Raw genomic sequence first — 23634 nt, forward strand, 5'->3', positions numbered from 1 at the left:
GGTTTAGGGGTTAGGTTTAGGGGTTAGGTTTAGGGGTTAGGGGTTAGGTTTAGGGGTTAGGGAAAATGTTTAATGTATACTTTTAGGGGGTCCCCATAAGGTCAGTAAAACATGCTGTGTGTGTTTGTGTGTGTGTGTGTGTGTGTTTTGTGTTTTTGTGTGCGTGTGTGTATGTGTGATGTGTGTGTGCACAGGCATTGAATGCTTATGCGTGCGTACGTTGTGTGTATGCATTCGTGCGTGAGTGTTCGTGCACGAGTGCATCTGTGTGTGCGTGGGTGTGTATTCAAAACCATGTGTGGATCGGCCGTTAAAACTGAGGTCAATTAAACACAATGATATAATTGAGTGTCTCGTTGGGAGCAGGAAGACACGGTACAACGGAGCCCCACGTACAGCACCTCACCTCACCTCAACTCCCCTCATTCAGTGGCTTGAGAAAGGAAGCCAGCTCAACCAGGGTCAGTGGAGTTTGTAAAACCTAAGTCAGACACAAGTCAGACACAAACGTGACACTCCAAGAAAGCTCCTACTGTCAAAACTCTCTGAAAGTGTTCCAAAGGGGTTCTTCGGCTGTCCCCTTAGGAGAACCCTTTTTCTTTTGGTTCCAGGTCATACTCTTTTCAGTTCCATGCAGAACCCCTTTGGGTTCCATGTAGAACCCTCTGTAGAAAGGCCTCTACATGGAACCACCCAAAAGGGTTCTACCTGGAACCAAAAGGGGTTATTCAAATGGTTATACTATGGGGACAGCAGAAGAATCCTTTTATGTTCTAGAGAGCACTTTTTTCTAAGACTGTAGTACTAAAGGAACATGGGAAAAGAGAGAGAGAGATTGGGAGAATAAGATAGATTCCTGCTCTACTTTAGAGAGATGGTGGTGGGCTGATTCTTCTCTCCAAACATCCAGATTTAAAGTGTTGTGGGTCTGTTTAAAACTCTAGTGATCAAATGTTCAAAACATTTGGCACTAGTTCTACGAAACCTCAATATGTGTCTTGCCAACACAAATAGATCCGTTAGCAGGCTAGGACAGATTATAGAGACACTAAAAGGCTCTATCTGTGTCCCATATGCAGTAGCAATGCTTGGGTAAAATCCCTTGTTTGACCTATAACCTGTTAATTAATACGCCTAGTGACCGTGATATATACGCCTAAAGAAGACACAATATATATACGCCTAAAGAAGACACAATATATACGCCTAAAGAAGACACAATATATACGCCTAAAGAAGACACAATATATACGCCTAAAGAAGACACAATATATACGCCTAAAGAAGACACAATATATACGCCTAAAGAAGACACAATATATACGCCTAAAGAAGACACAATATATACGCCTAAAGAAGACACAATATATACGCCTAAAGAAGACACAATATATACGCCTAAAGAAGACACAATATATACGCCTAAAGAAGACACAATATATACGCCTAAAGAAGACACAATATATACACCTAAAGGCACAATATATACGCCTAAAGAAGACACAATATACACACCTAAAGAAGACACAATATATACGCCTAAAGAAGACACAATATATACACCTAAAGAAGACACAATATATACGCCTAAAGAAGACACAATATATACGCCTAAAGAAGACACAATATATACACCTAAAGAAGACACAATATATACGCCTAAAGAAGACACAATATATACGCCTAAAGAAGACACAATATATACACCTAAAGGCACAATATATACGCCTAAAGAAGACACAATATATACGCCTAAAGAAGACACAATATATACGCCTAAAGAAGACACAATATATACACCTAAAGAAGACACAATAAATTCAACCACACCTTAGTTTGCTCACAGCCTCTGCCCAGTGAAGACCACAAAGCATATTGTATGTACATTAACATACAGTTAGTTACATGACCCGCAGCGGGGTCAAGCAAGGTAATGTTTCCAACATTTTCGGACCACTAAACAACTATTGATTTAGAACCACGGAGAGTTATCGCACAACTCAAAGAAAACAGGGGCTGCCTCCACTATTCCAGCACCATTTCAACTTCAACATCTCAACATCATCAAATCTCCTCTGCTTACTCTAATACAGTGACAACAAAAAGATACCAAAAACTATTTAGTCCAATCAAAGTAAGCTAAAGGATGTGGCTCTCCATACATCTAGCTACTTATTGAACTTCCATACTCTCAGGCTAGCTAGTTAACATTAGCCTTCTACATCTAGCTACATATTGAACTTTCATCCTCTCAGGCCAGCTAGTTAACATTAGCCTTCTACATCTAGCTACTTATTGAACTTCCATCCTCTCAGGCCAGCTAGTTAACATTAGCCTTCTACATCTAGCTACTTATTGAACTTCCATCCTCTCAGGCCAGCTAGTTAACATTAGCCTTCTACATCTAGCTACTTATTGAACTTCCATCCTCTCAGGCCAGCTAGTTAACATTAGCCTTCTACATCTAGCTACTTATTGAACTTCCATCCTCTCAGGCCAGCTAGTTAACATTAGCCTTCTACATCTAGCTACATACTGAACTTCCATCCTCTCAGGCCAGCTAGTTAACATTAGCCTTCTACATCTAGCTACATACTGGACTTCCATCCTCTCAGGCCAGCTAGTTAACATTAGCCTTCTACATCTAGCTACTTATTGAACTTCCATCCTCTCAGGCCAGGGGCACAACAATGTATGAATTAATGGTTGGATCAGAACCACCGCTATAATAATTGGCCAGTACGGAGAATTAAATACAACCACAAGTCCATCATCATCCATGGCTACTTTAGGAAAGGGATGAGTTTAGCCAGCTAGCCACCAGAGGACAACAACACAATGAGATGCAACAATTCAAGTTTTTCAACGCTACGAGCGGCAACAATGCCATTCTCGTTTGGACCAGACAGCATCAGATAGATGGCCTACAAGTAGAGACAGAGCGGCGCTGTTTCACCGGCTCGGATGCTTTCTCCTGTGAGATACATTCAGCCTCTTGCGATTTGAAGGAGAAAACCCCCCACAGAAAGACGAAAGATAAATAATTGCGTGTTTAAAAAAATGATAATATATATTATTATAATATTGGTCTGTTTTTTGTGGGGAAGCCTGGCTTCCCTTGGCCCTCCATGAATAAAGATCAACGCCCAAATGCCACCCTGTTCCCTACATTGTGCATTACTTTTGATGAGGGCCCACAGGGGATCAGGTCAAAAGTAATGGTCCAGTCAGTGCTCCAAGCTTTCTGCTGGGTCTCTGGCAGGGTTCCATGGAGGCAACAGTAAACAGTCCTCCTAAATAACTAACACTATCCAGGAGACCATGTGCCAGACGTTCCCCCCAGAGGAGCCCACACACCAACCCAGTCCTGGGAACAGCAGGGACATCCGCTAGCACTTCACCACTGTTTTGTATTCACATAAATACATCTGGAGAATGTGACCTTGGATCAGTTGATTTCATATGTACAATAGACAGATGACCAATTGAGATCGGAAGAGAGAGGGGGAGAGAGGGGGGTTGGGGGGTTGAAACTAAATGAAACAAAGTAGTCTAAGGGAGGTTTATGATTAGTTATTGTACAGTTCCTTGTTTGACCTGCCACTCTGATATTCATATTGTACCGGGTTCATACTCACACAAAAAAAAGTTCAATAAATTAACATGCATATAGTACAACCAAATAATACAACCAAATAACTCCCATGGTACATAAATAGTGAGGTTTACATTTTCAGCTATAGATGGATATCAGTGACGTGTTTTACACTGTACATAAAGGACAGTCATGTACTGATCAGCTGGAAGGATACGTGCACTTCATCCATTATACTTCATCCATTATACTTCCTCCATTATACTTCATCCATTATACTATCCATTATATTATCCATTATTTTTAGGAATGTGTTCAAAACAATCACAGGGATTTTCTTTGAAACGTTCATTTAAGTTGCATATAAATCAACGTCGCAAACTAACCCAAGGAAGGAATCCCACTTTTATTAAAATGTCCAAACATTAATTTTGTTTGGCAGCTTAATAAACTTGCCCAGTGCTAAGAACAGTGTGGGGTTTCAACACATATGAGATGAAGGAGTGGATAAGCAGATGTTCCCCATCACACTTTAGTAAGTAAAGCTAAGAAATAGTAAACACAGATTACCCTTTTTGTGTGTGTGTGACAGTTTACCCACAAGTTGCTGAAAAAAATGCATTGAAAGTATAAGCAGCGTTATTTTTTTCACCACGACAGGTGATCAGTTTACCCTATTTTACCAATACATCACTGCCTGCAATCAAATCACGTTATCATTTATAAACCCTAAAAATATATATTTTTAACTAGAGTAAAAAAAAATAATCAAACATGCCCAAAAGCTGCATAACAGCAGTTAAAGCTTAAAGTCCATAGCAACTCAGAAACAGAAACACAACAACAAACATGCCGCCGAGAGAGAAGGAAGCTCACCTCAAGCAGAACCATGCATGGAGCAATCAATGGCACATCATAAAATGACCAAATGAAGGTTTCATTAAAATACTGCACTGTGAGAGGTAAATGAGAATCAGTATGGATGACAGAGCTTCAACCTAACATCGAAATAAAGGTGACGCTCAAACATTGGCCACATCCCAAATGGCACCCTATTCCCGGTGTTGTGCCATGGGCCCTGGTCAAAAGTAGTGCGCCATCTGGGACATTTAACAAGTGCGCGACAAATAAGGCACTACCTCTCATCCAACGATACAACATGGATGTAGGGATACCATAATAGAAGTTGGTATGTATGTAGCCCAGGCTCCACCTGTATTGCATTATGATAGGCTGGCTCATGTTCATCTCTCTATGACCGGATCAAACCTGTTCTATGAGGGGTTTTTATCTGCCTGGCTGTACTGTAGGTCTCATCAAGACTGAAATGGGCTGCTACTGTTAGTACCTTCTCTGATAATACTAACAGAAAGGACTAACAAAAGTTGTGTGGATTGGATTCTGTTGTTTTCGTTCTTGTTTACATCAATGGCGTGTGCATAACTACCAGGGACTTTTTCTTTGTTAAAATGCAGTCAAACACCATTGGCCCATAGGCATAAAACTTCCATGATTAGAATTACTTCTGAATGAAAAACAATCTACAAACAATCTCTGAATTATGTCATTTTCGTCCTACGATCCTTTATGCATCCAGACCCTGTTTCTAGATTAGGGCTGTTAGGACCTCCATTCAATCCATATCCCCTGGGACCTGAGAGAACTCAACACATTTCCTCTAACTAAAGACAAACTGTGAACGATCATTATCATCATAATATTTGATATTATACTATTATCAAACCAAAGTTTAGCTAGGAGCTAGAAACAGGGAGACTGTGTCTGTTGGCGCCATCTTCCTAAATACTATGATGCTTTTCATATAACATCATTCTGTTGTGCAAAATCAATTTAGATGGCCTCATATTATACCATGGTCAAATCCCCAAGGCCAATTCATGTTTCAGCTATGTCCTCCTGGTGATTATCTCGGTTGCCGCTAAACGCTGATCTTGGGTTAGTTGTGTATTTTTCCCACTATTGTTTAAGGTTAGGAATGGTGGAGGGGTAGCTGATCCTAGATCTGTACCTAGGGGAGACCCCAGAGCGCTTATCTAACTGTTCGCTGGCCTATGTGCAAGTCGACAACACAAAGATACTTTAGAGCAATAGCACTGTGCCACTATAGAAGCCCCTACAATCACCACTGCCATCACTTTAGATTTGTGTGTATTGTGTGTATTGTGTGTATTGTGTGTACTGCTGTGACATGGTCAGATATTACTCAGCCCCTGTAACCTGTAACCCTACTACAGGGGCTGAGTCACTGGCTTACTGGTGCTCTTCCATGGCGACCTGCTGAACACGTGTATGTGACCAATAACATCTGCTGAACACTGCTGAACACGTGTATGTGACCAATAACATCTGCACAGCACTTTGAGATATCAGCTAAAGATGTGACCAATAACATGTGCTAAACACGTGTATGTGACCAATAACATCTGTTAAACACGTGTATGTGACCAATAACATCTGCTAAAGATGTGACCAATAACATCTGCTAAAGATGTGACCAATAACATCTGCTAAAGATGTGACCAATAACATTTGCTAAACACGTGTATGTGACCAATAACATCTGCTAAACATGTGTATGTGACCAATAACATCTGTTAATAAATATATAATATAATAAATAATATATGCCATTTAGCAGACGCTTTTATCCAAAGCGACTTACAGTCATGTGTGCATACATTCTACGTATGGGTGGTCCCCGGGATTGAACCCACTACCCTGGCGTTACAAGCGCCATGCTCTACCAACTGAGCTACAGGACCACCCAATCACGTGTATGTGACCAATAACATCTGCTAAAGATGTGACCAATAACATCTGCTGAACACGTGTATGTGACCAATAACATCTGCTGAACACGTGTATGTGACCAATAACATCTGCACAGCACTTTGAGATATCAGCTGATGTACGAAGGGCTATATAAATAAATTTGATTTGATTTGATTTGAGTCTGCAGGGGTTCTCAAAGTGAGGTACTGCATGGAGTCTGCAGGGGTTCTCAAAGTGAGGTACTACATGGATTCTGCAGGGGTCCTCAAAGTGAGGTACTACATGGAGTCTGCAGGGGTTCTCAAAGTGAGGTACTACATGGAGTCTGCAGGGGTTCTCAAAGTGAGGTACTGCATGGAGTCTGCAGGGGTTCTCAAAATGAGGTACTGCATGTAGTGGTGTGGGGGCTGTGCTTTGGCAAAGTGGGTGGGGTTATATCCTTCCTGTTTGGCCCTGTCCGGGGGTGTCCTCGGATGGGGCCACAGTGTCTCCTGTCCCCTCCTGTCTCAGCCTCCAGTATTTATGCTGCAGTAGTTTGTGTCGGGGGGCTAGGGTCAGTTTGTTATATCTGGAGTACTTCTCCTGTCCTATTCGATGTCCTGTGTGAATCTAAGTGTGCATTCTCTAATTCTCTCCTTCTTTATTTCTCTCTCTCGGAGGACCTGAGCCCTAGGACCATGCCTCAGGACTACCTGACATGATGACTCCTTGCTCTCCCCAGTCCACCTTGCCATGCTGCTGCTCCAGTTTCAACTGTTCTGCCTTACTATTATTCGACCATGCTGGTCATTTATGAACATTTGAACATCTTGGCCATGTTCTGTTATAATCTCCACCCGGCACAGCCAGAAGAGGACTGGCCACCCCACATAGCCTGGTTCCTCTCTAGGTTTCTTCCTAGGTTTTGGCCTTTCTAGGGAGTTTTTCCTAGCCACCGTGCTTCTACACCTGCATTGCTTGCTGTTTGGGGTTTTAGGCTGGGTTTCTGTACAGCACTTTGAGATATCAGCTGATGTACGAAGGGCTATATAAATAGATTTGATTTGATTTGAGTCTGCAGGGGTTCTCAAAGTGAGGTACTACATGGAGTCTGCAGGGGTTCTCAAAGTGAGGTACTGCATGGAGTCTGCAGGGGTTCTCAAAGTGAGGTACTGCATGGAGTCTGCAGGGGTTCTCAAAGTGAGGTACTGCATGGAGTCTGCAGGGGTTCTCAAAGTGAGGTACTACATGGAGTCTGCAGGGGTTCTCAAAGTGAGGTACTGCATGGAGTCTGCAGGGGTTCTCAAAGTAAGGTACTACATGGAGTCTGCAGGGATTCTCAAAGTGAGGTACTACATGGAGTCTGCAGGGGTTCTCAAAATGAGGTACTGCATGGAGTCTGCAGGGATTCTCAAAGTGAGGTACTACATGGAGTCTGCAGGGATTCTCAAAGTGAGGTACTACATGGAGTCTGCAGGGGTTCTCAAAGTGAGGTACTGCATGGAGTCTGCAGGGATTCTCAAAGTGAGGTACTACATGGAGTCTGCAGGGATTCTCAAAGTGAGGTACTGCATGGAGTCTACAGGGGTTCTCAAAGTGAGGTACTGCATGGAGTCTGCAGGGGTTCTCAAAGTGAGGTACTGTATGGAGTCTGCAGGGGTTCTCAAAGTGAGGTACTGCATGGAGTCTACAGGGGTTCTCAAAGTGAGGTACTACATGGAGTCTACAGGGGTTCTCAAAGTGAGGTACTGCATGGAGTCTGCAGGGGTTCTCAAAGTGAGGTACTGCATGGAGTCTACAGGGGTTCTCAAAGTGAGGTACTACATGGAGTCTACAGGGGTTCTCAAAGTGAGGTACTGCATGGAGTCTACAGGGGTTCTCAAAGTGAGGTACTACATGGAGTCTGCAGGGGTTCTCAAAGTGAGGTACTACATGGAGTCTGCAGGGGTTTTCAAAGTGAGGTACGACATGGAGTCTGCAGTACCTCACTTTTTTACATTTCATTTGTTGAATGAATAAAGTAATAACAACAGATTAAACTAATTGTGGCCAAGGGATCTGTGGAATAAGTTTAGAGGGTGTAATACAATACAATACAATGTACAATTATGAATCCACATTCATGTTATTAACCCTGGGCCTGCGAGGCTGAATACTGGTATCCACAGTACACATTTTTCACCTCAATAATTATTGTACCCCCCCCCCAAAAAAAATAACTAAAATGAATGTAAATAGTCCGGGTGGCCATTTGATTAATTGTTCAGCGGTCTAATGGCTTGGGGGTAGAAGCTGTTAACAATCCTTTTGGTCCTAGATTTCGCAATCCGGTACCGCTTGCCGTGCGCTAGCAGAGAGAACAGTCTATGACTTGGGTGACTGAAGTCTTTGACAATCTTTTGAGCATTCCTCTGACAACGCCTAATACAGTATATACAGTTGAAGTGGGAAGTTTACATACACTTAGGTTGGAGTTATTAAAACTTGTTTTTCAACCACTCCACAAATTTCTTGTTAACAAACTATAGTTTTCGCAAGTTGGTTAGGACATCTACTTTGTGCATGACACAAGTAATTCTTCCAACAATTGTTAACAGACAGATTATTTCACTTATAATTCACTGTATCACAATTCCAGTGTGTACTTGTGGATGTATTTCAAGGCCTACCTTCAAACTCAGTGACTCTTTGCTTGACATCATGGGAAAATCAAAAGAAATCAGCAAAGACCTCGGAATAAAAATTGTAGACCTCCACAAGTCTGGTTCATCCTTGGGAGCAATTTCCAAACGCCTAAAGGTACCATGTTCATCTGTACAAACAATAGTACACAAGTATAAACAACTTGGGACCACGCAGCCGTCATACCGCTCAGGAAGGAGACGCGTTCTGTCTCCTAGAGATTAACTTACTTTGGTGTGAAAAGTGCAAATCAATCCCAGACAACAGCAAAGGACCTTGTGAAGATGCTGGAGGAAACAGGTACAAAAGTATCTATATCTACAGTAAAACGAGTCCTATATCGACATAACCTGAAAGGCTGTGCAGAAAGGAAGAAGCCACTGCTCCAAAACCGCCATAAAAAAGCCAGACTACAGTTTGCAACTGCACGTGGGGACAAAGATCTTACCTTTTGGAGAAATGTCCTTTGGTCTGATGAAAGAAAAATAGAACTGTTTGGCTATAATGACCATCGTTATGTTAGGAGGAAAAGGGGGGAGGACCTGAGCCTAACACCATACCAAAAATGAATCACGGGGTGGCAGCATCATATTGTGGGGGTGCTTTGCTGTAAGAGGGACTGGTGCACTTCACAAAATAGATGGCGTCATGAGATAGGAAAATTATGTGGATATATTGAAGCAACATCTCAAGACATCAGTTAAAGCTTGGTCGCAAATGGGTCTTCCAAATGGACAATGACCCCAAGCAAGCCCTGACCTCAATCCTATTGAACATTTGTGGGCAGAACTGAAAAAGCATCAGCGATCAAGGAGGCCTACAAACTTGACTCAGTTACACCAGCTCTGTCAGGAGGAATGGGACAAAATTCCCAACCTATTGTGGGAATCTTGTGGAAGGCTACCCAAAACGTTTGACCCAAGTTAAACAATTCAAAGGCAACGCTACTAAATACTAATTGAGTGCAGGTAAACTTCTGACCCACTGGTAAAAGCTGAAATAAATCACTCTACTATTATTCTGACATTTCACATTCTTAAAATAAAGTGGTGATCCTAACTGACCTAAGACGGGGAATTTTTACTAGGATTAAATGTCAGGAATTGTGAAAAACTTTATTGAAATGTATTTGGCTAAGGTATGTAAACTTCCCACTTCAACTGTATATATTATACACACACTGTATGTAAACGTCTGACCTAAATCATTCTCTCTACTATTATGCTGACATTTCACATTCTTAAAATAAAGTGGTGATCTTAACTGACCTAAGACAGGGAATTTTTACTTGGATTAGATGTCAGGAAATGTGAAAAACTGAGGATAAATGTAGTTAGGTGTATGTAAACTTCCGACTTAGGTCCTGGATGTCAGGAAGCTTGGCCCCGGTGATGTACTGGGCTGTACACACTACCCTCTGATATACAGGTCCTGGATGTCAGCAAGCTCGGCCCCAGTGATGTACTGGGCTGTACACACTACCCTCTGATATACAGGTCCTGGATGTCAGGAAGCTTGCCCCCAGTGATGTACTGGGCTGTACACACTACCCTCTGTAGCTCCTTACGGTCTGATGCCAAGCAGTTGCCATACCAGATGTTGATTCAACAGGTCAGGATGCTCTCAATGGTGCAGCTGTAGAACCTTTTGAGGATATGCCAAATCTTTTCAGTCTCCTGAGGAGGAAAAGGCATTGTCGTGCCCTCTTCAAAACTGTCTTTGTGTGTTTGGACCATAATAGTTTGTTGGTGATGTGGTCACCAAGTAACTTGAAACTCTCAACCCGCTCCACTTCAGCCCTGTCAATGCGGGCCTGTTCGGCCCTCTGTTTCCTATAATCCACGATCAGCTCCTTTGTTTTGCTCAAATTGAGGGAGGGGTTGTTGTTCTGGCGCCACACCGACAGGTCTCTGACCTCCTCCCTATAGGCTGTCTCATTGTTGTCGGTGATCAGGCCTACCACTGTTGTGTCATCAGCAAACTTAATTATGGTGTTGGAGTCATTCTTGGCCACACAGTCATGGGTGAACAAGGAGTATAGGAGAGGACTAAGCATGCACTGCTGAGGGGCCTCAGTGTTGAGGATCAGCGTGGCAGATGTGTTGTTGCCTACCCTTACCACCTGGGAGTGGCCTGTCAGGAAGTCTAGGATTCAGTTGCAGAGGGAGGTGTTTAGTCCCAGTGTCCTTAGCTTAGTGATGAGCTTTGTGAGCACTATGTTGTTGAACACTGAGCTGTGCTCAATGAATAGCATTCTCACAATGGTGTTTCTTTTGTCCAGGTGGGAAAGTGCAGTGTAGAGTGTAATTGAGATTGCGTCATCTGTGGATCTGTTGGCATGATGGTGTTGATGTGAGCCATGACCAGCCTTTCAAAGTACTTCATGGCTACCGACGTGAGTGCTACGGGGCGGTAATCATTTAGGCAGGTTATCTTTGCTTTCTTTGGCACAGGGACTATGGAGGTCTGTTTGAAACATGTAGGTATTACAGACTCGGTCAGGGAGAGGTTGAAAATGTCAGTAAAGCCAGTCAGTCCGTGCATGCTTTGAGTACATGTCCCTGTAATCCGTCTGGCCCCACAGCTTTGTGAATGTTGACCTGTTTAAAGGTCTTGCTCACTTCGGCTACGAAGAGTGTGATCACACAGTCGTCTGGAACAGCTGGTGCTCTCATGCATGCATCCCTTTTCCTTGCCTCGAAACGAGCATATTAGACATCACGCACCAGCAGTTATTAACAAATAGACAAACACCCCCACCCCTCGTCTTAACAGATGTAGCTGCTCTGTCTTGCACAGAGAAGCCAGCCAGCTCTATATTTTCCGTGTCGTAGTTCAGCCACGTCTCGGGGAAACATAAGATATTACAGTTTTTAACATCCCGTTGGGTGGATAGTCTTAATCGTAGATCGTCCAGTTGTTTTCCAATGATTGCACATTGGCCAATAATATGGAGGGTAGTGGTGGTTGACCTACTCGTCGGAGAAATCTTACAAGGCACCCCGCCCTCCTCTCCCTTTTTCTCCATCTTCTTAATATAATATATATAATATATCTTCTTCACGCTGATGATGGGGATTTGGACCTTGACAAAGTACTGTATCCTTCGCGTCGGACTCATTCAAGAAAAAAATCTTCTTCCATTTCGAGGTGAGTAATCGCTATTCTGATGTCCAGAAGTTTTTTCCGGTCATAAGACATTATGTACAAAATGAGTTACAAACCATGTGAAAAAACTAACAAAATAGCACAGTTGGTTATGAGCCCATAAAATGGCAGCAATTCCCTTCGGCGCAATCCTTTCCATTGTTATTGTGAAGTGGAACCGTTTAGGAGCAAAAACGGCTCACCTGCGAAGTGGTAGGCCACACAAGCTCACAGAATGGGACCACCAAATTGTCTGTCCTCGATTGCAACACTCACTAACTACCGAGTTCAAAACTGCCTCTGGAAGCAACGTCAGCACAAGAACTGTTCATCGGGAGCTTAATGAAGTTGGTTTTCATGAACGAGCAGCCAAGTGTTGGCTGGAGTGGTGCAAAGCTTGCCGCCATTGGCCTCTGGAGCAGTGAAAACAAGTTCTCTGGAGTGATGAGCCTCACCATCTGGCAGTCCGATGAACAAATCTTTGTTACAACTGTTTGGGGAAGGACCTTTTCCTGTTTCAGCATGACAATGCCCCCAAGCACAAAGCCAGGTCCTTACAGAAATGGTTTGACGAGATCAGTGTGGAAGAACTTGACTGGCCTGCATAGAGCCCTGACCTCAACCCCATTAAACACCTTTGGGATGAACTGGAACACCGATTTCGAGCCAGGCATAATCGCCCAACATCAGTGCCCAACCTCATTAATGCTCTTGTGGCTGAATGAAAGCAAGTCCCTGCAGCAATGTTCCAACATCTAGTGGAAATCATTCCCAGAAGAGTGGAGGCTGTTATAAAAATAAAAGAGAGACCAACTCCATATTATTACCTATGATTTTGGAATGAGATTTTCGACGAGCAGGTGTCCACATACTTCTGGTGATGTAGTGTATGTAAATGAGATATTTCTGTTTAAAAAAAAAACATATTTTCACTTTGTCATTATGGGTATTGTGTGTAGATTGTGTGAGGAAAAACGTCTATTTAATCCATTTTTGCATTCAGGCTGTAACACAACAAAATGTGGATTACGTCAAGGGGTGCGGATACTTTCTAAGGTACAGTATAAACCAACTGAAACCACTTCCTCTCCCATACAGGACTATGAACATATCCCATAACTGCCTCTCTCGTTTCCAGGGATTGTACCATAAACATAGATGTTATACCATTAGGGAGTTTTCCTTCTAATGTATTTGATTGAGTCTATTTAAACCAAATGCATTCAAGCGGATACAAGGTTATAAAGGGAAAAAAAGAGGGAATTTTATATTAAAACACGGCCTCAAGACTCTTTATATAGATGTGAGTAATCCGTCAGTAAGAATCTATATTGCGTTCTGAGGGTTTTAAAATCTGATACAAGCCAAAGACCGTTTTGATTGATTGAACATTCCTGTTACAAGTTGCTTCACCTGACGACTGACTCATTCAATACAATGTGTCTTGAAAATAACGCGCTTTTTTTTTCTACAGCTGTGTTGCATTGTCTTATAATTGGACCTGACATGCCCTTAATAAAGAGACGCAGCGAGAACTATGTTCCCATAGATACTTCACAGCAGGCTTTGCCAAAGCCACGGAAAGCTGCGGAACACTTTATATAACGTAATGTCTTGCAAACCAGATATAAAATCTGGCCCAGTGTTCAGAGCCATGGTTTCTCCAAGTAAGGCTTTCAATTCAACCATAACCGGTGAGCTAATCTCAGCTGCTTTTGTTAGAAAGACAAGACAAGGCAGGTAAAGCATTTCACAGATTTTGAAAAAAAAAGGAAAAAAAAAAAGAATTGAGTAGGTTCTTCATATCTCTATACACTAAGACCTGGGGAAACACATGAATGTCAAGTAGGACATGGTTAACAGACATACAGACACAGAGAAGGAAGGCTTTGCTAACAGACATACAGACACAGAGAAGGAAGGCTTTGTTAACAGACATGCAGACACAGTGAATGAAGGCTTTGTTAACAGACAGGCAGACACAGTGAATGAAGGCTTTGTTAACAGACATGCAGACACAGTGAATGAAGGCTTTGGCTAACAGACAGGCAGACACAGTGAATGAAGGCTTTGGCTAACAGACAGGCAGACACAGTGAATGAAGGCTTTGTTAACAGACATGCAGACACAGTGAATGAAGGCTTTGTTAACAGACAGGCAGACACAGTGAATGAAGGCTTTGTTAACAGACATGCAGACACAGTGAATGAAGGCTTTGGCTAACAGACAGGCAGACACAGTGAATGAAGGCTTTGGCTAACAGACAGGCAGACACAGTGAATGAAGGCTTTGTTAACAGACATGCAGACACAGTGAATGAAGGCTTTGTTAACAGACAGGCAGACACAGTGAATGAAGGCTTTGTTAACAGACATGCAGACACAGTGAATGAAGGCTTTGGCTAACAGACAGGCAGACACAGTGAATGAAGGCTTTGGCTAACAGACAGGCAGACACAGTGAATGAAGGCTTTGTTAACAGACATGCAGACACAGTGAATGAAGGCTTTGTTAACAGACATGCAGACACAGAAAATGAAGGCTTTGCTAACAGACATGCAGACACAGTGAATGAAGGCTTTGCTAACAGACATGCAGACACAGTGAATGAAGGCTTTGGCTAACAGACATGCAGACACAGAGAATGAAGGCTTTGCAGTAGCAGCATAATGGTGTCAGAGACCTAAAGAAAACAAGGTACCATTTATTCACAAGCCCGTGGTACAACATTGTAAAACTAAATGACGCCAACCTAGAATAGTCATAACAACCCAGTGTTCGCAGAATGACGGAGAAACCGAAAGACAACATTGTCTGAGTGTGAAAGACAAAGACAAGCAGTGCCTTTGGGACTGCACAGAGGCACATGACTGTAAGACTGTCACTCCGAGCCTTCCCAGAAACAGCAGGATGAAAAATACATCATCTATAAGTTGATACCTGCTGAGAGTGATGAGGCATTTCTATGACATCTTGAGTACTGTTGCCTGAGTAGATTAGCTCCTCTGTATGGTTCCTGTATCACCATGTGAGATGGCTAAAACAGGGGATTTAAAAAATATATATATATATTTCACCTTTATTTAACCAGGTAGGCTAGTTGAGAACAAGTTCTCATTTGCAACTGCGACCTGGCCAAGATAAAGCAAGGCAGTTCGACACATATAACAACACAGAGTGACACGTGGAATAAACAAACATACAGTCAATAATACAGTACAAAAGTCTATATACACTATGTGCAAATGAGGTAGGATAAGACAGATAAGGCAATAAATAGGCCATGGTGGCGAAGTAATTACTATATAGCAATTAAACACTGGAATGGTGGAATGTGCAGAAGATGAATGTACAAGTAGAGATACTGGGGTGCAAAGGATCAAGATAAATAAATAAATACAGTTCAGGGATGAGGTAGATTGGATGGGCTATTTACAGATGGGCTATGTACAGGTGCAGTGATCTGTGAGCTGCTCTGACAGCTGGTTCTTAAAGCTAGTGAGGAAGGTAAGAGTCTCCAGCTTTAGTGATTTTTGCAGTTTGGGATTTGCTGCTTGTCATCATCCTGCCTCCATCAGTAAAAGTTATTGTCTATATCAGCATCCTATTCACTATATAGTGGACCTACTTTATAGTGACTAGGGCCCATAGGCCTCTGGTCAAAAGTAGTGCACTATAAAATACATTTAAAGGATTTAAATCAAATCAAACTTTATTTGTCACATGCTCCAAATACAAGTATAGACATTACCATGAAATGCTTACTTACAAGCCCCTTAACCAACAATGTTGCTCAAGAAAGAGTTAAGAAAATATTTACCAAATAAACTCAAGTTAAAAAATATATAAAAAGTAACACAATAAAATAACAATAACGAGGCTATTATACAGGGGGTACCAGTACAGAGTTAATGTGGAGGCTATATACAGGGGGTACCGGTACAGAGTCAATGTGGAGGCTATATACAGGGGGTACCAGTACAGAGTCAATGTGGAGGCTATATACAGGGGGTACCGGTACAGAGTCAATGTGGAGGCTATATACAGGGGGTACCAGTACAGAGTTAATGTGGAGGCTATATACAGGGGGTACCGGTACAGAGTCAATGTGGAGGCTATATACAGGGGGTACCAGTACAGAGTTAATGTGGAGGCTATATACAGGGGGTACCGGTACAGAGTCAATGTGGAGGCTATATACAGGGGGTACCGGTACAGAGTCAATGTGGAGGCTATATACAGGGGGTACTGGTACAGAGTCAATGTGGAGGCTATATACAGGGGGTACCGGTACAGAGTCAATGTGGAGGCTATATACAGGGGGTACCGGTACAGAGTCAATGTGGAGGCTATATACAGGGGGTACCGGTACAGAGTCAATGTGGAGGCTATATAGAGGGGGTACCGATACAGAGTCAATGTGGAGGCTATATACAGGGGGTACCGGTACAGAGTCAATGTGGAGGCTATATACAGGGGTACCGGTCCTTCTGTAGCAGAGTCAATGTGGGTTCGAGGCCACCCATATTTATGCAGGGGCTATAAAAGCGTCTGCTAAATGGCATTTACAGAGTCAATGTGGAGGCTATATATAGGGGGTACCGGTACAGAGTCAATGTGGAGGCTATATACAGGGGGTACTGGTACAGAGTCAATGTGGAGGCTATATACAGGGGGTACCGGTACAGAGTCAATGTGGAGGCTATATACAGAGGGTACCGGTACAGAGTCAATGTGGAGGCTATATACAGGGGGTACCGGTACAGAGTCAATGTGGAGGCTATATACAGAGGGTACCGGTACAGAGTCAATGTGGAGACTATATATAGGGGGTAGCAGTACAGAGTCAATGTGGAGGCTATATATAGGGGGTACCAGTACAGAGTCAATGTGGAGGCTATATACAGGGGGTACCAGTACAGAGTCAATGTGGAGACTATATATAGGGGGTACCAGTACAGAGTCAATGTGGAGACTATATATAGGGGGTACCAGTACAGAGTCAATGTGGAGGCTATATACAGGGGGTACCGGTACAGAGTCAATGTGGAGACTATATATAGGGGGTACCAGTACAGAGTCAATGTGGAGACTATATATAGGGGGTACCAGTACAGAGTCAATGTGGAGGCTATATACAGGGGGTACCAGTACAGAGTCAATGTGGAGGCTATATACAGGGGGGTACCAGTACAGAGTCAATGTGGAGGCTATATACAGGGGTACCAGTACAGAGTCAATGTGGAGGCTATATACAGAGGGTACCGGTACAGAGTCAATGTGGAGGCTATATACAGGGGGTACCAGTACAGAGTCAATGTGGAGGCTATATACAGGGGGTACCGGTACAGAGTCAATGTGGAGGCTATATACAGAGGGTACCAGTACAGAGTCAATGTGGAGGCTATATACAGGGGGTACCAGTACAGAGTCAATGTGGAGGCTATATACAGTAAGTCGCTCTGGATAAGAGCGTCTGCTAAATGACTTAAATGTAAATGTAAATGGGTACCAGTACAGAGTCAATGTGGAGGCTATATACAGAGGGTACCTGTACAGAGTCAATGTGGAGGCTATATACAGGGGGTACCAGTACAGAGTTAATGTGGAGGCTATATACAGGAGGTACCGGTACAGAGTCAATGTGGAGGCTATATACAGGGGGTACCGGTACAGAGTCAATGTGGAGGCTATATACAGGGGGTACCGGTACAGAGTCAATGTGGAGGCTATATACAGGGGGTACCAGTACAGAGTTCATGTCGAGACTATATACAGGGGGTACTGGTACAGAGTCCATGTGGAGGCTATATACAGGGGGTACTGGTACAGAGTCAATGTGGAGGCTATATACAGGGGGTACCAGTACAGAGTCAATGTGGAGGCTATATACAGGGGGTACCGGTACAGAGTCAATGTGGAGGCTATATACAGGGGGTACCGGTACAGAGTCAATGTGGAGGCTATATACAGGGGTACCAGTACAGAGTTAATGTGGAGGCTATATACAGGGGGTACCAGTACAGAGTCAATGTGGAGGCTATATACAGGGGGTACCGGTACAGAGTCAATGTGGAGGCTATATACAGGGGGTACCGGTACAGAGTCAATGTGGAGGCTATATACAGGGGGTACCGGTACAGAGTCAATGTGGAGGCTATATACAGGGGGTACCAGTACAGAGTTAATGTGGAGGCTATATACAGGGGGTACCAGTACAGAGTCAATGTGGAGGCTATATACAGGGGGTACCGGTACAGAGTCAATGTGGAGGCTATATACAGGGGGTACCGGTACAGAGTCAATGTGGAGGCTATATACAGGGGGTACCGGTACAGAGTCAATGTGGAGGCTATTATACAGGGGGTACCGGTACAGAGTCAATGTGGAGGCTATATACAGGGGGTACCGGTACAGAGTTAATGTGGAGGCTATATACAGGGGGTACCGGTACAGAGTCAATGTGGAGGCTATATACAGGGGGTACCGGTACAGAGTCAATGTGGAGGCTATATACAGGGGGTACCGGTACAGTGTCAATGTGGAGGCTATATACAGGGGGTACCGGTACAGAGTCAATGTGGAGGCTATATACAGGGGGTACCAGTACAGAGTCAATGTGGAGGCTATATACAGGGGGTACCAGTACAGAGTCAATGTGGAGGCTATATACAGGGGGTACCAGTACAGAGTCAATGTGGAGGCTATATACAGGGGGTACCGGTACAGAGTCAATGTGGAGGCTATATACAGGGGGTACCAGTACAGAGTCAATGTGGAGGCTATATACAGGGGGTACTGGTACAGAGTCAATGTGGAGACTATATACAGGGGGTACTGGTACAGAGTCAATGTGGAGGCTATATACAGGGGGTACTGGTACAGAGTCAATGTGGAGGCTATATACAGGGGGTACCAGTACAGAGTCAATGTGGAGGCTATATACAGGGGGTACTGGTACAGAGTCAAAGTGGAGGCTATATACAGGGGGTACTGGTACAGAGTCAATGTGGAGACTATATACAGGGGCTACTGGTACAGAGTCAATGTGGAGGCTATATACAGGGGGTACTGGTACAGAGTCAATGTGGAGGCTATATACAGGGGTACTGGTACAGAGTCAATGTGGAGGCTATATACAGGGGGTACTGGTACAGAGTCAATGTGGAGGCTATATACAGGGGGTACTGGTACAGAGTCAATGTGGAGGCTATATACAGGGGGTACTGGTACAGAGTCAATGTGGAGGCTATATACAGGGGGTACTGGTACAGAGTCAATGTGGAGGCTATATACAGGGGTACTGGTACAGAGTCAATGTGGAGGCTATATACAGGGGTACTGGTACAGAGTCAATGTGGAGGCTATATACAGGGGGTACTGGTACAGAGTCAATGTGGAGGCTATATACAGGGGGTACTGGTACAGAGTCAATGTGGAGGCTATATACAGGGGGTACTGGTACAGAGTCAATGTGGAGGCTATATACAGGGGGTACTGGTACAGAGTCAATGTGGAGGCTATATACAGGGGGTACTGGTACAGAGTCAATGTGTGGGGGTTAAGGGTTAAGCACCTCGTCTAAACAGAATTAGTCTCTTTACGTTCTCAATTTTCATCTTATGTGCATACAGACACATTGAGACCGACCATACAAAGGTTCACAATGTCACAAACAGGTTCAATATTAACGTTAATACGAGAGTAAAACACAGGCAGGACCCTCTGTTAAAGACTGATAAGTGATAAGCTGTTGTTTTGGTCTCAAACATGTCGGATTAATATGAATACTAAAGAGAGTAGGGCCTGTCAATCCAAATTCCCTTAAATACAGATCTAGGATCAGCTTCCCCTCCCCTAATACTAAACCAAACCATTAGCGTGGGAAAGTAAGATCTGACCCCAGATCAGTGTCTAGAGACAACCCCCCCCTAACACTGGACAGACAGGGGTTAGTGTAACCCTGAAGAAAGCCTGTTCTCTTAGCTGGCACACAGTTGAGAAAGACTGAACAGTAAACAAGAGTCTCTAAAAAATCTCCAGTAGCCAAAATGTCCACTTCAGCTCTCTTCCTGTGGCTTTCTTTCACATCACAGCTGTAACATTGTATTGACACCCCCAAAAGCAACACCATCAATCTAGGCCTTTTTTTGTTTTTTTGAGCTGTTGGTCTGGCAGAGTGACGAATGAATGATGCTCCCCACAGGGTTCACAGTTGAGACTGTGGCCATCGCAGTATTTGGAGGGACATTTACAAATCTAACACAGCAGGTCGAGCCAAGCTTCTCTCCGCCAGCTGTGCTACATCATTCCCTGTGAAGAGCAGAGTTCGAGTCCTCAAAGGTGTTCTACTCTACTTAATATATGTTATCCTACTACGGTCTTATTCGTTTTCATCTCAAAATAATCTGGGGAATTAACATATTTAAGTCAACCTAAAATATGCTATATATAGAGACATTACATATTATGAGCCTATTAATAAAACATTATACAGCCTCAGTATTCTGTATTTCATTTCTCAATTTTTGATTAATTTTCACTTTGTCATTATGGGGTATTGTGATGTCATTATGGGATATTGTGATGTCATTATGGGATATTGTGATGTCATTATGGGGTATTGTGATGTCGTTATTGGGTATTGTGTGTAGATGGATAAGAAGAAAAAAATCTAGTTAATCCATTTTGAATTCAGGCTGTAACACAACAATATGTGCTATTAGTCAAGGGGTATGAATATATTCTGAAGGCGCTGTACATGCCTGTTACAAGTTATTAAGCATTTGAAGTGTTACTAAACTACTATTGTGAAACTGTGAACACTTCAGAGAGAGGGGGAGGTTGTTAAGTCATAGACAATGAGGTCAGAAAACAAGACAAGTGTTATTTCGTTAAGGCACGGCAAAACAAGAATCATTGGCGTATGGAGATCTGAAAACAATGTCTGTCCTCGTCAATGGTCCGTCATCCCCACTGGGGCTCCTATAACCTACGCCCATGGCTCTTTCAGAGAACCGCCACTGTAGTTATAATGGGAAGTGTCCATATCTGTTACTGTATGGACTGCATCCCAAACGGCACCCTATTCCCTATGTGTATGTCCAGGGTCCATAGGGATAGGGCTCTAGTCAAAAGTAGTGCACTAAATAAGGGAATAGGGTACCGTTTGGGAGGAGCCCATTGTCCTTTGGCCTTCGTCTTCGTGAAAATTTGATAGTTCCTTGCCGCTCTTCAGTGGTCAGAGGCTCCATCCACAGTCTTTAAATGGAATTGAATGGCTCGGTCTCTCGTGTGGTTTGTACCAAATGAAAACAATAGCGTTTATGGAGTATGAGTAATGTCTCACAAGAGATGAAACTGAGTTCAATTAGAGTGTTAGGTCATAGACTGGCATTACAGAGGGGCTCTCCAGCTCTCACCAGTTCTTATTCACCCTGAGCCTCTTCTGTCTGCCACTCATTTCTATACCGTGGGAGGCGTGCATTACCAACATAGCATTAGACAACATATTGCCCAGAGTCCAGGGGAGGCTGCTGAGGGGAGGACGGCTCATAATAATGGCTGGAACGGAGCAACTGGAATGGGATCATGTGTTTGATACAATTCAACTCTATCCGCTCCAGCCATTGGGCACCCGAGTGCTGCAAACAGTGTCACTACAGTCTCTGGTTCGAATCCAGGAAATATCACATCCGGCCGGTGATTGGGAGTCCCATAGGGTGGTGCACAATTGGCACAGAGTCGTCAGGGTTTGGCCAGGGTAGGCCGTCATAGGAAATAAAAATGTGTTCTTAACTGACTTGCCTAGTTAAATTCTGGTTCAATTTTACCACTAGCCCGTCCTCCCCAATTAAGGTGCCACCAACCTCCTGTGGCCCATACATGTGTAAATCTACCATTGTATACAGTAGGTCGGGCGCATAAACAGTGTATGGCTTCAGTTGTTTTCAATGGATAAGTGTGGTGCCAGATTTGGTTTGGATTGACCTTTGTGGGGGGTTGCAACTCATCTGACCAATAGTCTAGGACACTGGTTCTCAATCCTGGTCCTGGGGATCCAAAGGGGTGCACATTTTAGTTTTTGCCCTAGCACTACACACCTGATTCAAATGATTAACTCATCAAAAGGCTTTGATGATTTGAATCAGGTTTGTAGCCTTAAGGAAAAAAAAAACAGAATGTGCCCCCCTTTGGGTCCCCAGGACCAGGACCACTGGTCTAGGAGAAAGACTGGCCCAGACATTTTGGTTGCTAATGGGGAATGACAGTTGAAATAACGATAAGTTATTTTATTTAAGAATCAATAGGTATATAATTGATTTAAAAGTTCAAAAAATGGATCTGCCAATTGCATATTGCCCCTATAAGCAGGTCTTGTTGTATCATTACATTACTAGCACTGTACCTAGCTAGCACAGAACGTTCCCACACCCCAAAAAAAATAGTTCCAGGAACGTTCTGGGAACCGACATTTGTTAGCTGGGCATTCATTTTGTCAATGCACCAAAACCTCGCATAGCCAGAGAACCTACCAATTAGGCTACTACTGCCCTCAGTGCGTTGCCTGTTTGGACAGTATGCCAGTTTCACCGGGAGTGCTAAGGAAAGCACATCATCTTTTACATCCGTCAACAGCCAGATGGCTTCTTAGGGATGGTAGCCAATCTAGAGCTGAGAGGAGGTTTGTGAAGTGGGCTGGTAGAAAGGGATTGAGTGGGAGGGGGTTAAGATTAAAAAGTAGGGACCAATGCTTGCTCCAATCAGAGGACATTTCAGGGAATATTGAGAGGGTGTCAAGCAAGAGGAGATGGAGGGGGTTGTGTGTGTGTGTGTGTGTGTGTGTGTGTGTGTGTGTGTGTGTGTGTGTGTGTGTGTGTGTGTGTGTGTGTGTGTGTGCGTGCGTGCGTGCGTGCGTGCGTGCGTGCGTGCGTGCGTGCGTGCGTGCGTGTGTGTGTGCGTGTGTGCGTGTGTGCGTTCGTGTACTCACCCTGGAGATGGTGAGTGGCATGTTGAAGTCTTTTCCACCCTGCAGTCTAAAGCCCCATGGGGCCGGGCCAAGCAGGGACACACTGTAGTTACTGCTCATGGTTCTAGAACACTGGTGAGGATGGATTTCCACTGGTATGTTAACCCCGTAACTCTGGCTTTCAAGATCTGGAATGTGATAAGGGAAAGAGATTGTGTTTATTATACAATTTGGAAGCAAGACGGACAATCCATAAAAGTCTGTTATGATTGAAATCAACCTGAATACCATATCTTACCATATCTCAAAAACAATATAGGTGAACATTTACTTAATACGTACATAAATCGAAGATAGACATCTGAGTTCAGATGCTATGTTCAAATATGATTAAATATTAAATGCAGAGAGAATACGCTGTACTCCTTAGTACATAAATAAAACAAGGGAGCGAAATATGTTTCTTAAAA

The 23634-nt window shown here is 43.5% G+C and overlaps 1 protein-coding gene across 9 annotated transcripts in view; it reads right to left on the reverse strand.

Moving 5' to 3' along the window:
• The window catches only part of pdlim5a (PDZ and LIM domain 5a), a 145682-nt gene that overhangs the window by 99368 nt on the left and 22680 nt on the right, over nucleotides 1–23634 (reverse strand). For all 9 annotated transcript variants that reach the window (XM_046348122.1, XM_046348128.1, XM_046348129.1 and 6 more), the window contains exon 2: nucleotides 23186–23352. In XM_046348122.1, coding sequence (XP_046204078.1) covers nucleotides 23186–23284 — 99 coding nt within the window. In that variant the 5' untranslated portion in view covers nucleotides 23285–23352. The remainder of the gene's footprint in view (nucleotides 1–23185; nucleotides 23353–23634) is intronic.

The sequence above is a fragment of the Oncorhynchus gorbuscha genome, linkage group LG04, assembly GCF_021184085.1.
Source record: "Oncorhynchus gorbuscha isolate QuinsamMale2020 ecotype Even-year linkage group LG04, OgorEven_v1.0, whole genome shotgun sequence".
NCBI classification, from domain to species: Eukaryota; Metazoa; Chordata; class Actinopteri; order Salmoniformes; family Salmonidae; genus Oncorhynchus; species Oncorhynchus gorbuscha.